The sequence below is a fragment of the Plectropomus leopardus genome, chromosome 16 (genome assembly GCF_026936395.1).
Source record: "Plectropomus leopardus strain MGB_pleo_1.0 chromosome 16, ASM2693639v1, whole genome shotgun sequence".
NCBI lineage: Eukaryota > Metazoa > Chordata > Actinopteri > Perciformes > Serranidae > Plectropomus > Plectropomus leopardus.
Window position 1 is genome coordinate 28,514,075 of NC_142191.1, and position 15,211 is coordinate 28,529,285.

General features: G+C 40.9%; 1 protein-coding gene across 4 annotated transcripts in view; it reads right to left on the reverse strand.

The window, feature by feature from the left end:
• fynb (FYN proto-oncogene, Src family tyrosine kinase b) overlaps nt 1–15,211 on the reverse strand; it is a 99,989-nt gene that overhangs the window by 19,059 nt on the left and 65,719 nt on the right. For all 4 annotated transcript variants that reach the window (XM_088089063.1, XM_042503249.2, XM_042503250.2 and 1 more), the window contains 3 exons: nt 8,940–9,038; nt 5,225–5,328; nt 4,732–4,881 (listed from right to left, as the gene is read on the reverse strand). In XM_088089063.1, coding sequence (XP_087945189.1) covers nt 4,732–4,881; nt 5,225–5,328; nt 8,940–9,038 — 353 coding nt within the window. The remainder of the gene's footprint in view (nt 1–4,731; nt 4,882–5,224; nt 5,329–8,939; nt 9,039–15,211) is intronic.

Consider the following 15,211-nt stretch of genomic DNA (forward strand, 5'->3'; position numbering starts at 1 on the left):
GGCTGCCGAAGCCGAAGGAAAACAAGTGCAGGTTGTAGAAAATATAAGGCTCTATGTTATGGCTCACTTTGGCTAATGGCATCTTCGACTCGCATACACTTTACGATGATGACAGTAATTTATGTAAAGAGATAGCTCCGGCTGTCAGTCACTCTTCTGGGAAATGTACATCCACAGTTGTGGTTAAACATAAGGATGGAGCGCTGGGACTTTATGCACCATGAGGAGCATTAACGACCATGCTTGTTTAGGCAACTGAGTGGTGCTCCAGCTGCTACTGCTTCGATCCTCTCTGCCTGATGACACCGTGTTGTCTGTGACATGAAATCAAACATGGCTTGGTTTTACTCCGGAGGAAGTTCTCATGTTTACCCGCAATTGATTAAGCCAGTGGATTAGGGAAGATTTTCCGTTGGTACCTCCATATCTAGTGAATCCCCCTCCTAATGCTGCAGGGACGAAGTGACCCCCCTCCCTCCCTCCTGTGCTGGTGATAAGGCCCCAGGTTGTTTGCGCGAGGCAGTAAAGACGAGATAAAGGCCCTGCGTCTCACCCATGGGAGTGTTCAACCTGCAGCTTCGGCCATCAAAGCCCATCTGGGCTGCCTGCGTGCTGCCTCAGCTGCTCCACTCAAACATCAATACAGCTCTGTGTTCACTCTGCCAGCCGTCATAAAACCTGTCAATATGTGGACCGTATCCACACACAACGCATCAAAACAGGCACGGTTCCTAGAAAGGCGTGGCAGCTTCCAATGATGAACTTCTCGCTCTGATCTGTCCATTATGTCGTTATATTTCACAAAAATTATCTGTCAGATGTTGATCTTTGTGAGGGAGCAATTATTCAACTTCCCGGAAAGATTTCATCATTTTATTTCTGACTTCAGCACCACCAAAAGGGAGCTCAAAAACAACCCCTTATCCAACTTTGGAAAATGAATAAACAGACACATCAGTTTTCAACAGGATTGTGTCATGGCCCTGAAAGATGCTATCATTACATAAAAATCTATAGTGGGTTTAAATCATGACTGCGCAAATTTTGCTGAACAGCGACCACTGTGGCCACAAGCAGCAATAACAGGATATTGGCTAATTAAATTTTCCTTCATTTGTTAATATCCTCTTGAGTCAGTTCGTCATTAGGCAACTGGAGTGAGTGAGTGGACACAGGAAACAACAAATATGTTTCCTGATGAGGTACTGTGCATTTATGTTCTGTATTATCTGATGGTTTTGTTACTTTCCATTCCATTGTCCATTTTTTGCCAAACACAAAATATATATATAGAAAAATGCATTGCAAGCCAAATTATGAGGTTCTATGTAAAAACTTGAGAGATACGGTAACCACTTCTAGGATATTTATACTGGCGAGGAGTAAAATTTCACTAGAACTAGTATGCAGTTACTATGTACAATTACATAGTAAATGGTCCGCAGCCTTTCTGTTTTAAACAGTTGACTGCAATAATTAATCAAGTAATTAATTTGTGTTGTTATTAATGTTTTGCACGCTTCTTTCTGCGCAGTAGTAAGGTTGGCAGATGTAGTTTGGTGGAAAGAAAATAGTTCCTACATAAAACTGCTCAAAACGAGGTCTGAGGATTATCTTGAGTAATTAGGTTGTGATTTCTGGAAAGATACATTGCTGATTTTTTAATTGTAATTTTTTTGGCGCTTTGAGCATAACAAGCTGAGTGCCATCTAATTCCATCATATTGGAGAGAAGGCAGTCATCTTTATGGAAAATATCTCAAATACTGATTTTGGGTTTAACCGTCCCTTTAGAACTCACATTTATTACCTTAACTGATCATTGTATCTCATGATTTTGACTTATCATAAGTACTTTTCATCATTCATTCATCTTTTTTTTTTTTATCTATTTTTATTTTCTTTTACTGGTTGAAATGGAGTTTGAACTTACCAAGGCTGCTTTCATTCTTATGAGTTCATTTTTTTATTTCTGAGTGGAAGAATAGGCTATTTGTTCAAACATTACATAATCTCGCTTTAAATGTGATCTGCATTCAGATATGCAAGCGTGGCTGTTTGTCAAGGCCACCCGTGTTGTTCCTTTCTCATCCGTTCAGATGCGTCTGAAGAAGAGTGGCTACAGTATGCAATGCCAGATATGCTCTTTAGCTCTTTAAAGAATGAAAACAGCAGAAAGCACGAAGCAATAAAAGCACAAGCCCTAAAAAGAATCAAGGTTATTTTGCAAAGACGTGTCGTTGGCTCCGTATGTCATCCTGAACTGTGATAAATAAAAGGTGATAATGTAGAAGGACGGTTAATGTGCTGTGACACAAACATACAGAAAATCCATGGTGTTGATTTTAGGACTTAAACATCGATATGTCAATACGGCAACTGGAGCGTGACGGGAAAAATATCCCTTTTCTCTGTGAGAGGGAGGATGAGAGTGATAAACAAGAGCAAATGTAAGACGACAGATGAGAACACGGACTTGGATATACATCATAGTTACTCCTAAAAGAGTGCAATAAACGCATGAGAACAAACTGAAGAAAGAGGACAAACACCAAATTTATGAGTACGACTGAGGATGATAATCACTGTCTCGTCCTGTAAATCTGATTATCAAATATGTGTGTCAGCAGCACAGATGCAGCAGTCATCCCTCACAGCCAGGAGGAGGCTTAACACACACACATCTGGCTGATGCAAACTATAACTCACACACTTGCTCCCTGTCTGCCTTTGCTCAGGAAGAGTGTGAAATAAGTGCCTTTCTCTCTCTAACGACGCATCATGTGTCCTGTTGGTGCTCAGACGCACCGCATTAAAAATAATGATGTGAATCTAAATAAAGATGTATGTGCGAGGCTGCAAACGGAGCTAATCTGACATATAGTAGCTTTCCATTTCTGTCTCCTTGTTCCTCGCGCCACCGTTTTATTCCTGTATGTGAAAGTGTGCAGATGCAATTATAGTGTAACAGTGTCTGCTTAATGCGTTCTGGATCGATTCAAGGAAATGGACACCGGACAGAAGAGGAGTCTTCGACGTTGGGGTTTGTGCAAAATGAGGCCACAGTGTCAACGCTCCGTCTCCATAATAACACACAGGGTCTCTCTATGGCAACATCCGTCTGTTTCCTTTTTTTAATGAGAGAGTGGGCATCGCAGAACATGAGCTGTACTGCAGCCAGACCACTGAGGGGCAGCTTCAGTGGTTTTCAAGCTAATTCACATACCATATTCTCTCAGTGCTGTAGCTGCAGCAGGCAATCATTTTAAGCTGATCACAAATACAGATCACGTATTTTACAGCTTTGTGTCAGTGATGCAGCTTCTCAACTTTACGGACACAATGTCTACAGTTTGTCTATTTGCTCAACACAGAACAGAAATTAGAGGGTGAGTTCTGTATTTTTTGAAATCCCTGTTTTTGTGTGTAAGTGACTAATGGGATCAACATTTCTAGAAATTAAAAGTCATTAAACAGGAGAGCTTCTTGAAACTAGTAATAGTACAAAAAAGATGGTGAAAGCCATGAACAAATCTAGAAAAAACAGGAGGGAACCGAGGAACTTGTCTTTAGGAAAAAAGTCGTAGTACTTCCTGAAGATGCTGGATGCCGAAACATGTTGAAGAAGTGATAGAGTCAAATAATTAGCACCTTCAGAACCTGCCAATACAAAAAGGCATTTAAACTTTTTTCCTAAAGATGGGTGCCTTGGATCCTTCCTGTTTTTTCTAATTTTCAAAATTAGAAACTGTAGTGGCCAAACAGGCTGCAGTGTCACCACTTGGGGCATGTTCGCACCGTCTATTTATATCCATTAAAAATGCTTGTTTTTGCCACTGACAGGCTCACACTGTTATTCTAAGTGTCTGACAATATTATGATAAGTATCTCTACAGAGTTAGATTGTTTTTGTTTGACCACAAATAGCTATCACCAAAGCCACCAGTCATAAATATTGTCATAAAATACACTTTATTCAAAGTTGATAGAAAGAGACTTAAACTCAAGAAAAAACATACGTCTTTCAACTGTTCCAACAATCGCAAAATCTGGTTTGGTTGAAACAAACCCTAAATTCACCCAGTTAGATGTGAAAATATGCAGGCTCGATATGTGCCAAAATTAACGGTTTTTCTAAATGCAATCTGGTGTGTCTGGCGATGGTGATTACGGGGCTGTTTCTTGCAAAACATCTTACTCTTTAACAAAAGTTTTATCTCTGTAGGGATCTATTTCATAATGTCGTCGGACAATTGAGATGGCAATTTGAACCTGTCAGTGACAAAAACGAGCACTTTTAGATGACATACATCTATGGTGCGAACTTGCTTCAAGTGGTTACAGGGCAGCCACAGGGCTGCCATCCACAGCGGTCTCACACAATACTGGACCCATTTAAAAAAACGTTGTTCTCATTAATTACTTGGACGCAAAAACATGGGGAAATTGGTCCAGGTTGAAAATTCTGAGAAAACGTCCTGAAGTGAATAAATAGAGTTTAAAAAAAAAAGAAAAGGAAAACTACAATAACTAGAATATGCCTCTTAACCTAAATAAGTCACAAACTGCACTGGACTACAACTCAAAATTTACCAAAAAATTGTAATTTTGGATTATGAAGTATTGTGAAGTCAGAAGTCCTAAAATCAACCAAAACACATCCTGAAAAATTCTATCTAGAAATCTAGAAATAACAGCATTCTTAAAGTGATCAAAGGTGTAGTGTTTCTACCTGAGTAATGCTGAACCAGCTGCTGCAGCGTGTCAAACTGAGCCCTGGTGGTGATGTAGTAGCCGCCACTGTCCAGCTTGCGGATCTTATAATGCTTTACGTGGTCACCTTTCACATCGTCCCAGTCCCGTATGGACAAGGAAAAGGCACCTGGGGGACACACAGTTCAGGGCGGGAGTCAGGAAACATCAAGAACTTGTCAATCAGGAAATATCTAATCAAAGAATAATTGAACAAGACTGACAGTCTCAGTAAGAAGCATTCAGCGCTCACTTAAGTACGTGAGTTTTGAAAACTTGTGGCTGTGGAAACAATTTGGTTGTCACTCAAACTGAATATCCAAAACACTGCTGAAGTTCACAAAAGGAGTGTGGGAAATGTCAGAGCTCAATAAAAATGTTTTTTTTTTCTGCAGAGGTAGAGGATCTGTCATGGGATAAACACAGACTGAGAGTCACACAGGCTGAGAGTGTGAGTGTTTCCGTGGTCTTACCCTTTGTGGTTTCACTCTCCCGGATGAGATAGGTTCCTCGAGGGTTGCCAGTGGACAACAGCTGCCTCTCTGCATCTTTACGGCCCAGTTTACCGAAGTACCAGCTGCAATTACAGAAGAAAACATGTCAACTTAAATACCAGATTCAGAAGATTCCTGCAGGAGCTTCTCATTCGCTTGTGTTTATTTCATGCACAGGGAAAGAACAGTAGTAAATGGTCATTTACAGAAAAAATCCAGAGCCAGAAAATCCAGCACACTACCAGTCACCACCAGTTTTTGAACTGATACACCTGATATTCAGACTTAATGGTGTATGAGAACTTTGTTGAAGAGCTTGTGAACATATTCAAAAAAAAGATGCTCAACTTAAACGATGAAAAAGTTTTTTCTACTCCCTACATCCCCACAACACATGCACATTGGTGTTTTTCCCTGACTTCCCACACACAAAGTAACATTTTAATACAGCTTTTGGTGACTTTCTAGACCTGATAGTTTTGAAAACAAATTTGTTCTCGTGACCTGCATTTCTGAGTGTGGTCACTATGTCAGAAAATGTACTGTGGATGTTCTCAGTGCTGACCATCATTCAAATTATCCATAGCTGTGTTCTTTTCCCTGCCACTTTGTAATGTTATGGCGTATTATTCTTGTACAGTTCCAGTACGTATTGTATTCTTGTACAATACCAGTACGGTATTAAAATGCTTTGGCAACATTGTACTGTATGCAGTCATACCAATAAAGCTATTTAAATTGAAATAGAAAAATTGAAATGGACCCTACTGACCCTTCCTACGGGGATATTATGAGGTCATAATTTCCACTTGGCAACAAATACACATACGAACAAATGAACCTGACATAATAAGAGTGTTTTCACACCTATATTTGTTCGCTCTAGTCTGGATCAGGGACCAGTTTGTTACAATGCTGCATGTTGTCTTGAGTTTGGTTTGCGTTGACGCTGCAATATTTACAGGTGAAACCAAAATTTGTGATGCGTGAGGAAACTGCTCTCTAATTGGTCAGAATTTCCATGCAGGAAAATGTATCACTTTAGGCAAATTATAAGATTATAGTTTGACAATGAGCCGCAGCTGCAGCTGGAAAATAACGCTGTCAACGCCCTTGAGTCATCGATGGTGCATATCAAGACATGTGGAGGTGCACATTAATCCTCCTGAACTGTGACATCAGACAAAATATTTTTGAAGACCCAAGAGATATCCCTATGGTCTTTAACACAGCCAACATATTTTAATTACTAATGCGAGTAGATTGTGGTCTTTTGTAGCGAAAGTACACACACAAACACAGCATAGCTCGCTATGGGAGCTCGTTTTATCCAAAAAAGGAGCAATGATTCCTCCAGTTGTGTCGAATCTGGGTTGGAGTTTTTCTACAACAAAGCACTGCTTTGAAATGGTCTTGGTCTGGTTGTTTTGGTACACAAAAGCCACAACGAACCACATCAAGGGCGGTGAACGCTCCAGGGTTGGATTTGACAGCACTGAAAAAGGCAGGTGCATCGCTATAAAAATGCAGCCACAAACACAGTAAAACACTAAATCTTAATACCCTTAGGAATCAAAACAAAAGTTAACATAAAGCTGCAGTATGATTTTACATTATATTGCGTTATATTTTCAGAAACCACATGCAGGGTTGGCTACAGTATTATACTGTAAACCTCACATTCTACTGTAGAATACTGTAAAAATGTATCGATGCTGAAGGATTTATGCTGTTGGCATAAATAAAGTAGTGACAACATATAATAACAGTATTATGCTGGTAGCTACAGCTGCCAGTTGTTGACCATAATTTTATGGAAATATTTGTCACAGTGTGTGAAAATTCCCCTTAAAGGTTACTACTGGAATATTTATTGATCAGACCCAAAATTATTTCCACTTTGGACACTCATTTTTCCATGTCATCAGTGCCACCCTCAGGATTTAAGATACGTTTCAAGCCCAGTGATGGCTGTGGCTCGAAGACGAGTCTGTCAATATGCTGTTCATTCCAGGGTTTCCCAGACAGGGAAAGTCAAACTCAAGGACTTTTGAGTACTTTTTCGAGCACGCATTCTCAAGGATGAAATTGTTTTCTCCAGAAAACAGTGGCAAAAGGATTGTGCAAATTTATTGGAGAAAATATGCTGCCTGGGCCTAAAATTGACCAATTACTAATTATTTTTTTATTATTATTATTATTCAGGCATGTGATTGACAAAACTCAACCTCACGCTAACAGCTGAGTATCTTTGGAGGCTTGTGAAACAACTTGGCGATGACGGTCTAGTGGAGTTTACCAACCTGTTGGTGCTCATAGCTCACACAGCAGTAGAAAAAAAATTACAAGCATGGCTTGTAGCCAAAAAGGCTGTCGACTTAAAAATATTTATCTAATGTGTTTAGTAAAATTATCATTTTGTTTTCCTCTTAATTCTATTCAAGTACTTGAAAAAGTCTGATTATCCAAGTGCTTACATTTCTGAGTGTCAAATTCAAGGACTTCAAGCACCTTGTATGAACCCTGTCAGTCTCTCTGAACTAACACAATATGGGATGTAGGTAGTGTTACAGCCACTCTGGATCGCTAATGGGTCTTTACACTTTTAGTTTGGTTGTAAATCAGTTGGGTCTTTGGGTTTGTTTATTAGCATTTTCGCTCTAACTCAGCAACTAGCGTGTTACATAACTTCGTCTGCGCACATTTGTGCATTAGTGACAAACCTCCAATTACAATTACAGCCGATACAGTGTGTTTTTCATGAAACTGCAATCAAAACCAATGGTCACCACAAACAAAGATAGAGCTGAATGTGAAACGTTTTTCACCTAACTTTTCAAAGCACACAGAGAGAGGCAAACTAACACAGGAAATGTGAGCAGAGTGACACCAAAGTGTCTATTTCACAGAGGTAGATCTGTGTTGATAAGCGGAGCTGCACCCACACGTGTTCTGTTTTTAATCCCAGCATGCTCCACTGGGCTCATAATGAGATTTTACCTTGCAGTGAACTGAATGAAACTTTATTCTGAAACCTTGCTCTGACTGACTTGTGGGGGGGCAGGTGGGTGGAAGGTCTGTGGCAGCAGTTGATGCTACACACACAGATGAAACCACAAACACACATACGCACACACACATAAAGACGATTAAAATACTCTATGTCAGAGTGAAACTTAATGTAACTGAATACATTTTCATGCTCAAAATGTATCCACTGTATGCGAATGTTAAATTAAAGAAAAATCCCCTGCAAACTCATATGTATTTGACCTCTCCCCCACAGCCCGGCTGGCATTTCAAACTCTAAGTTCACATCTTTACAGTGTCACATGAATGCCATTTTATCAGGCCAGTGGAAACGACGCCCTGCAGGCAAAGTAGAAACTGTGGGATGATGAAGGCTTTTTCTCCTGAATTTTCCTCCTCAGAAGGTTAAGTCTGCATTTGTGCGGATGTCAGTCTGTGGCCTTTTGTTCACTAATCTCAAGTTACTTCAGAGCACACTCTACATGAAAGTCACTAGTCTTTGACCAGTGTACTGTGAGCCTCTGAACACACACACACACACACACACACACACACACACACACACACACACACACACACACACACACACACACACACACACACACACACACACACACACACACACACACACGCACACGCACACACACACACACAAACGACTTACTCCTCAGCCTGGATGGAGTCCACTGGAGCCACGTAATTACTGGGAATGTAGCCACTGCCACCAGTGGTGAGCGAGCGAGCATCCCACCAGTCCCCTTCACTGAAAGAAAGAGAGAGAGGGGATCGGGAGAAAGGGAAAAGAGAAGAAACAGAGGAAGCACATTAATATACTTTGATGTGCACACATGATCTGTGCCAGTGGAGATGTCAAAGCACAGCCGCAGTTTGACTCGCTCCCTGATGATCTGCTGTTAGTGTGGAAAACATGCAGGATCAAGTGAGTCTGTAGGGAGTAAAGTAGAGGGCAGAATGTGGCTGTAGAAAGACAGCATCGGGTCTGTCTATAATAAAAATACATGCTAAAACTGTACATGCTAAGGGGAATAAATGATTTATATATATATATATATATACACATACATATATATATATATATACAATTAAGTACATGACACTTAAATAAACTAATCAATCAATCAATCAAATATATGGAGAAAGCACCCTTCAACATGAACTCCAAACGTCACAAGTTAGCAGGTTGTATCGTATTTGTTTAACCTGTACAGACAGCAATGTGAAAAGGACAAATTTTCCTTTTTGAAGGATTTGTATGCTTCAGCTGTTTTTAGGTAACAACAGCAGTACAGCTTTACTGTTCTCTCTACAACATAAACTTGTTTTTGTCTTCTCTTATGGTTTCACCAAGGTATAACTTGAGAATTAGGAAGACATGTCAGTAGAAATATTTATTTACTTTTGACAAAGTCAAGCTGGCTGTTTCCCCCTGCTTCCAGTCTTTTTGCTGAGCTAGGCTAAACATGTCATGACTCCAGCTCTGTACTTAGGTAATCCATAAACATGAGATTGATATCAATCTTCTTTACATTTAGAGAGAAATACAAGAATTATTTTTCAGTAGTAGCAGTCAAATTGTATAATTCTATGGGAGCTGCTTAAAATGTTCTAGAGGTCAAATGATTGGACGATATAAATGAAGTTAAGGGGTGATATTTATGTTTAATGGACTGTTTACTGGCTATTTTAAGTATTGGCATAACATCTGTGTCTATGCCATCATCTGTTTTTTTTTTTACTATGGCCAGATGCTAGCTGTTTTTATCCTGCTAAGCGAAGCTAACCACATCCTGATTCCAGTATTTTACAAGACAGAAAAAACTAGCTGAACTGTTTGACATCTTCCACATTCTTCATGCTGTTTCAGCCTCTGCGCTCGGCGTCTGATGTGTGACGATTGTGACGCATACACTTAAGTTTAGCCGCTTTGAAAAAGGGCGTCTGCTAAATGTCTACAAGGTGAAAAGGGAAAAGAGGAGGAGAAAGGAGGAGAGGCTCCTTAAAGACCTCTCAGCCTGAACACCCACACAGCCATTAGTGTCTCTTTCTGATGTCCTCTGTGCATCTCTTCCTCTCTAACAACCAGCAGCTCTCTTTGGGCTCATCCGTCCCTCACTGCGCCTCAAACATTCGCTCCGCTACTCATCTTCCATCATCCTCCCAACCTCACATTTCATATTTTCTCCGCACTGAGTTCAAAAACTCCACCCTACCTCCTCTTGCTTCATATCTTTCCATTTTAAAAGCTGAGATTCAATATATTTGGCTACATTCCTGTGAGGCACATTAGCATGTGACACTGAACTTTCTCAGCATTAGGATGCATGGAAATATCTCCATTATCTGCCACATTATTGATATTTGACAGGTTTTAGAAGGGGTACTGTGGCAGCATGAGTCCCCAGATTACAAATGTTAGTAGCAAACTTTTTTTTGTTAGTTCCTATCTGTCCATGTCCAGCCTAGACAAGAAATCAATCGTAAAACACTTCCAGCCAGACGTAATATTTGGTGTTGATTTCACTCCTGTCAATAACTGTTGAAACACAAAAAAGATATGACACTACCAATATCTTCATGCACAGATTGGTAACAATTGAAACAGTAGTAGTAGTAAGTGTCTTAGTAAGGTGTTGGTCTATCATAAGCCTCCAGAATAGCTTTAATGCTCCTCGGCAGAGACTCTCAAAGTTGAGAACTCTATTGGAAAGACGAAGACCTGGTCTCTGGTACGTCCCATATGAAAGTCCTGCATTTCCTTTGTTTCTACACTTATTTATTCAAAATGTTCCTTTAATTCCTTTTAAGCATCTTTGGTTTGAAGGCAGATAAACCTGAACACGGACTGTAAACAGTAGGTTTTACCAATGTTCACCACTCATACAAGTACAGATTCACTGAAGAGGAAGCAAATAGATCAATCTATAAACACACAGAGGGTCTTAGTAGACCATGATGCACTGCAGTGTCATCGTCTACTGAGGCTACTAAGGCATGTGACTGACTGGAGCAGCTGTTGCTCTTTACTAACACTATTGGCCTTGGCGTATTATAAGGCCAGTTAACTGCACTTCCATGATCCAGATTTTAAGAAATCCCCTCAAGGCCTTTTTGAGACATTGCATTCACGAGAATGAGAGGGACGCATGGTTATAGTGACCTTAAACCACCAAATTCTAATCAGTTCATTCTTGAGTCCAAGTGGACATTTGTGCCAAATTTGAAGAAAATCCCTCAAGGTGTTCTTGAGATATTATGTTCACAAGAATGAAGTGGAGGGAAGGACAACCTGAAAACACAATGCCTCCAGCCAAGGTTATGCCCGCATGGAGGCACAGAAACATAGATAATGCAAAGTATCTGTGAACTAAAATAGAGATGGATGAGGCAGTACACAAGCTAAAGGTAGAGTTTTCTATGTGCCATCCATTTATCTTTAATCACAGTCCTACAAACACTCTTCACCATTTATCTGTAGCACTTGTCTCACATTTCTTTCCTCTCTTCCTCCCGCCTCCTCTCTTCATTCCTATGCTCTCCACTTCACACACATCAGTATCTGTCTGCCTTAAGGGACAGCTAGCAGTCGTGGTTTACCATCATTACCAATGCTTACACATGAATGCACAATCACTCATGTACATTTCCTCCCCACCATCCCCCTGCTTTGACAATGTCTCTGTGACACACTGTACCACCCCGTGCTTGTTTCTATCACATCCCTAACGCACCAGGAGGGAATGTCTTTGGGTGTGTGAGAGAGATGCTAAAGAGCTGGGAGTGGAGGAAGAGGGGGGTGTGGGGTGTTGCTGGTCCTTCATTTCTGCTGAATAAAGCCATGAGGGGGGATCGCCTGGGGACGACAGAAACAGGCCTGCTTCCTTTTGTTCATGGAGGATCCCTCAGGAGGGAGGCGAGGGGAGGGGAAGAGATGGAGTCTCAACAATCGGCCTTGTGAGAGAGAAAAGTATGCAGGGGCAAGATGTGCAAAGATGTGTTGGTATGTGTGTTTGCGTGGAGACATAAACAGACGGGGCGGGCCCCAGTCTGTCCCGCTGCCTCTTTTGTCTCCAGAAACAAACCTCCTTAAACCAACTCTGCTCCACCGCAAAAAGACAGAAAAGCAACAACAAGAGTAAACAAAGCGCCTCCCTCCTGTCTCCAAATGGATTCAAATCCTCTCTCCCCACAGTGACTGCTGATGAGAGAGTAATTAAACACAGGACTGTGTTGACTGAGAGGAGCCGTACAGTACCGCCATTCACAACGCCACAGTGTTTATTCATAGCCTGCAGCAGAATCTGAACAATTTAATTTACTAACAGCGCAGACTTGTAGCATTCAGTAAAAACAGGAGCTATTTCCTGATTATGTCTGATGAAGCTTCACAATAACACGCTCGCAGCCGGTTATAAAAAGCCTGAGCTGAATGCGGAGCCTTATAAACATTCAGAGATGGAGCCCCGTTTCCTGGAGGATGCCATGACAAAACAAAAAAGGGACAACAGTGCCTTCTGTCAGCTGAGGCGGCGGTGCCGGGATCTCTGGTGCTTCACGTGAGCCCCGCCTGCTCGGGACATCTGTCAGTCACTTCCTGCCAACTCTAGAGGAGCAGATGAGGAGGCTTTTACCTCCTTTGTCCAGCAGGGGTCAGTGTGGGCAGCTAGAAGACGTTTAAGGCTGGTTGAAGCAGTGAGGCGTGGGAGGATGAGGGAGGAGAGAGGGGAGGAAAGGGGTGAAGATGCAGCTCTGTCTGGCCCCTGCTGAGGAGGAGGAGGAGGAGGAGGAGGAGAGAAGGAGGAAGAGGAGGGAGTCTGGGCGCTAATGACGGTGTCTTCCTGCTCTGGCTGAGGCCCAGCAGGGGCCGAGGTGTGTGGTGGAATGTGCGAGACGCTGGGACAGGATGCTAACTGGGTGTGGTGAGGAGGAAGACTGACCTTGCTGGGCCAAATGCAGAGGTGATAAGGCAGCTGTGTACAGTAGAGTACAGTAAGACTCATTTAGCATAAACATTTTATATTTGGGACTCTGTATGTGTGTGTGAAAGCACAGTGATTTTCTTACTGCCTCACTGTATACATACTGTATATGTATATATATGAAAATAATTATTTAATTCTAATTTTATATTTAAAGTTAATTATATTTATATGTTAGCCATGTCATTGAGTTTTTAAATTTTCTTTCTATTTCTTTCTTTTTTGTTTTTTACAAATTCCTTGCTTATTTTGGGTAATTCTTGTGAAGTTATTCATCGACTTACATGTTTGCTATTTGAAATTTAGCCAATTCGCTCAGGTTTCAATGGGTTAAAGCTGTAGTAGGTAACTTTAATTTATAAAAGACACATATTTTAGTGTACTGTTTAGCTTTCAATGAGAACATTTGTGACCCTTATGCCATGCTGAAAACAGTTAAAACAGCCAAAATGAATCACCACCCACTGGCCGAAGCAAACTCTTGCTTTACAGCTAAACAGTATGCTAAAATACGTTTCTGAAAAGAACAGAAGTGCAAAAAAGGCAATCAGCGCTGCCTAGACTGATCGGCACGTAGATTCTTGCAGATGCCAACAGACGCACTACAAGGAGGAAAAGGAACATCATTTTTTGTTCAGACTATCTGTCACACGTACTGCTATAAGGATACAGTGAAATTTAAAAAAATACAACACAGTTATTTCTATAAAAGTTACAAACTGTAAATATTATTCTGATATCCATAAGATATCAAAAGAACTACATGCATTAACACTTAGCTAAGGGTGTGATTTCTGCTGAGGAAGGCACGGAAAACAATTTCTGTGCTTTTTTTTATGCCCTAGATTTCACCTCTAAGGCTACAGGCTACGTGGCCTGGATTTAAAAAAATACTGAGCTCATGATTCCAAGCCCGCAAAAACATCCAGTATAACTTCAAAATAATTTCCTATTAAGTTATCTGATATATTTAATATTTGTTATCATAATACTCAGAATATTATAAAATGCTTAGATTTGTAAGAATTTTCACAAGTTAAAATTTTGGTAGCATGCTAAAATAATAAAATATTTTTTTAGTCCACACAGAGACACACATTTTGCCATAATAAAAATGACTGAAGTGAGATGAACAGACTGAGAAATAAATAAATCAAAACATTACGTATTTTTATCTAAATACTCAGCATTTTACAAAAAGCTTAAAAGCGTAATAATTTTGTGTCATGACTTAAGTATTATGATATTATTGTATCATGGGGCCTTTGGTGATTCCCACTTTTACTACATAAAGGTGATGAATTTAATTATGAACCAATGGAGTCACAGTAAATCTTCTGTCCTTCTGCAGTACTGCACAGTACATGCACCACGCAGCCTAATTACAACGAAATCTAAAGGAGAATAAGGTCAGAGCAGAGACCCAGCAGTCTCCCCGCCTCTTCAAATGTCACTGCACCACTGCAGAAACCCAAACACAACAGACAGGCAGCTGACTGAGGGTCACTCCAGCACGCCGAGACTCAGCCTCCCGCCGACAGAACGAAAAGAAAACCATCCGTGAGCTGAAGCCAGGATGGTTAAAGAGCTGTCAGACCATCATGCCTCTGCTCTCTCTCTCTCTCTCACACACACACACACACACACACACACACACACACACACACACACACACACACACACACACACACACACACACACTCACTCACACACACTCTGCACTTCTGCCTACTGAAAGAAAGATTAGCCAACATCACTGTGGGTGTAACAGGGCACTTCCTGTCCACACTCAGAGTGAAGTCTTCAAGGAACACCACACTCACGGTGCCACAGCGGTTGGAGCTCGAGCTCCACCCTGTGTAAAACCTTAAATAAACTGTGTTTACTGCAGATTGTTACACTGTATGTTCAAGCCACCACTTTGACTTCATATGAAATG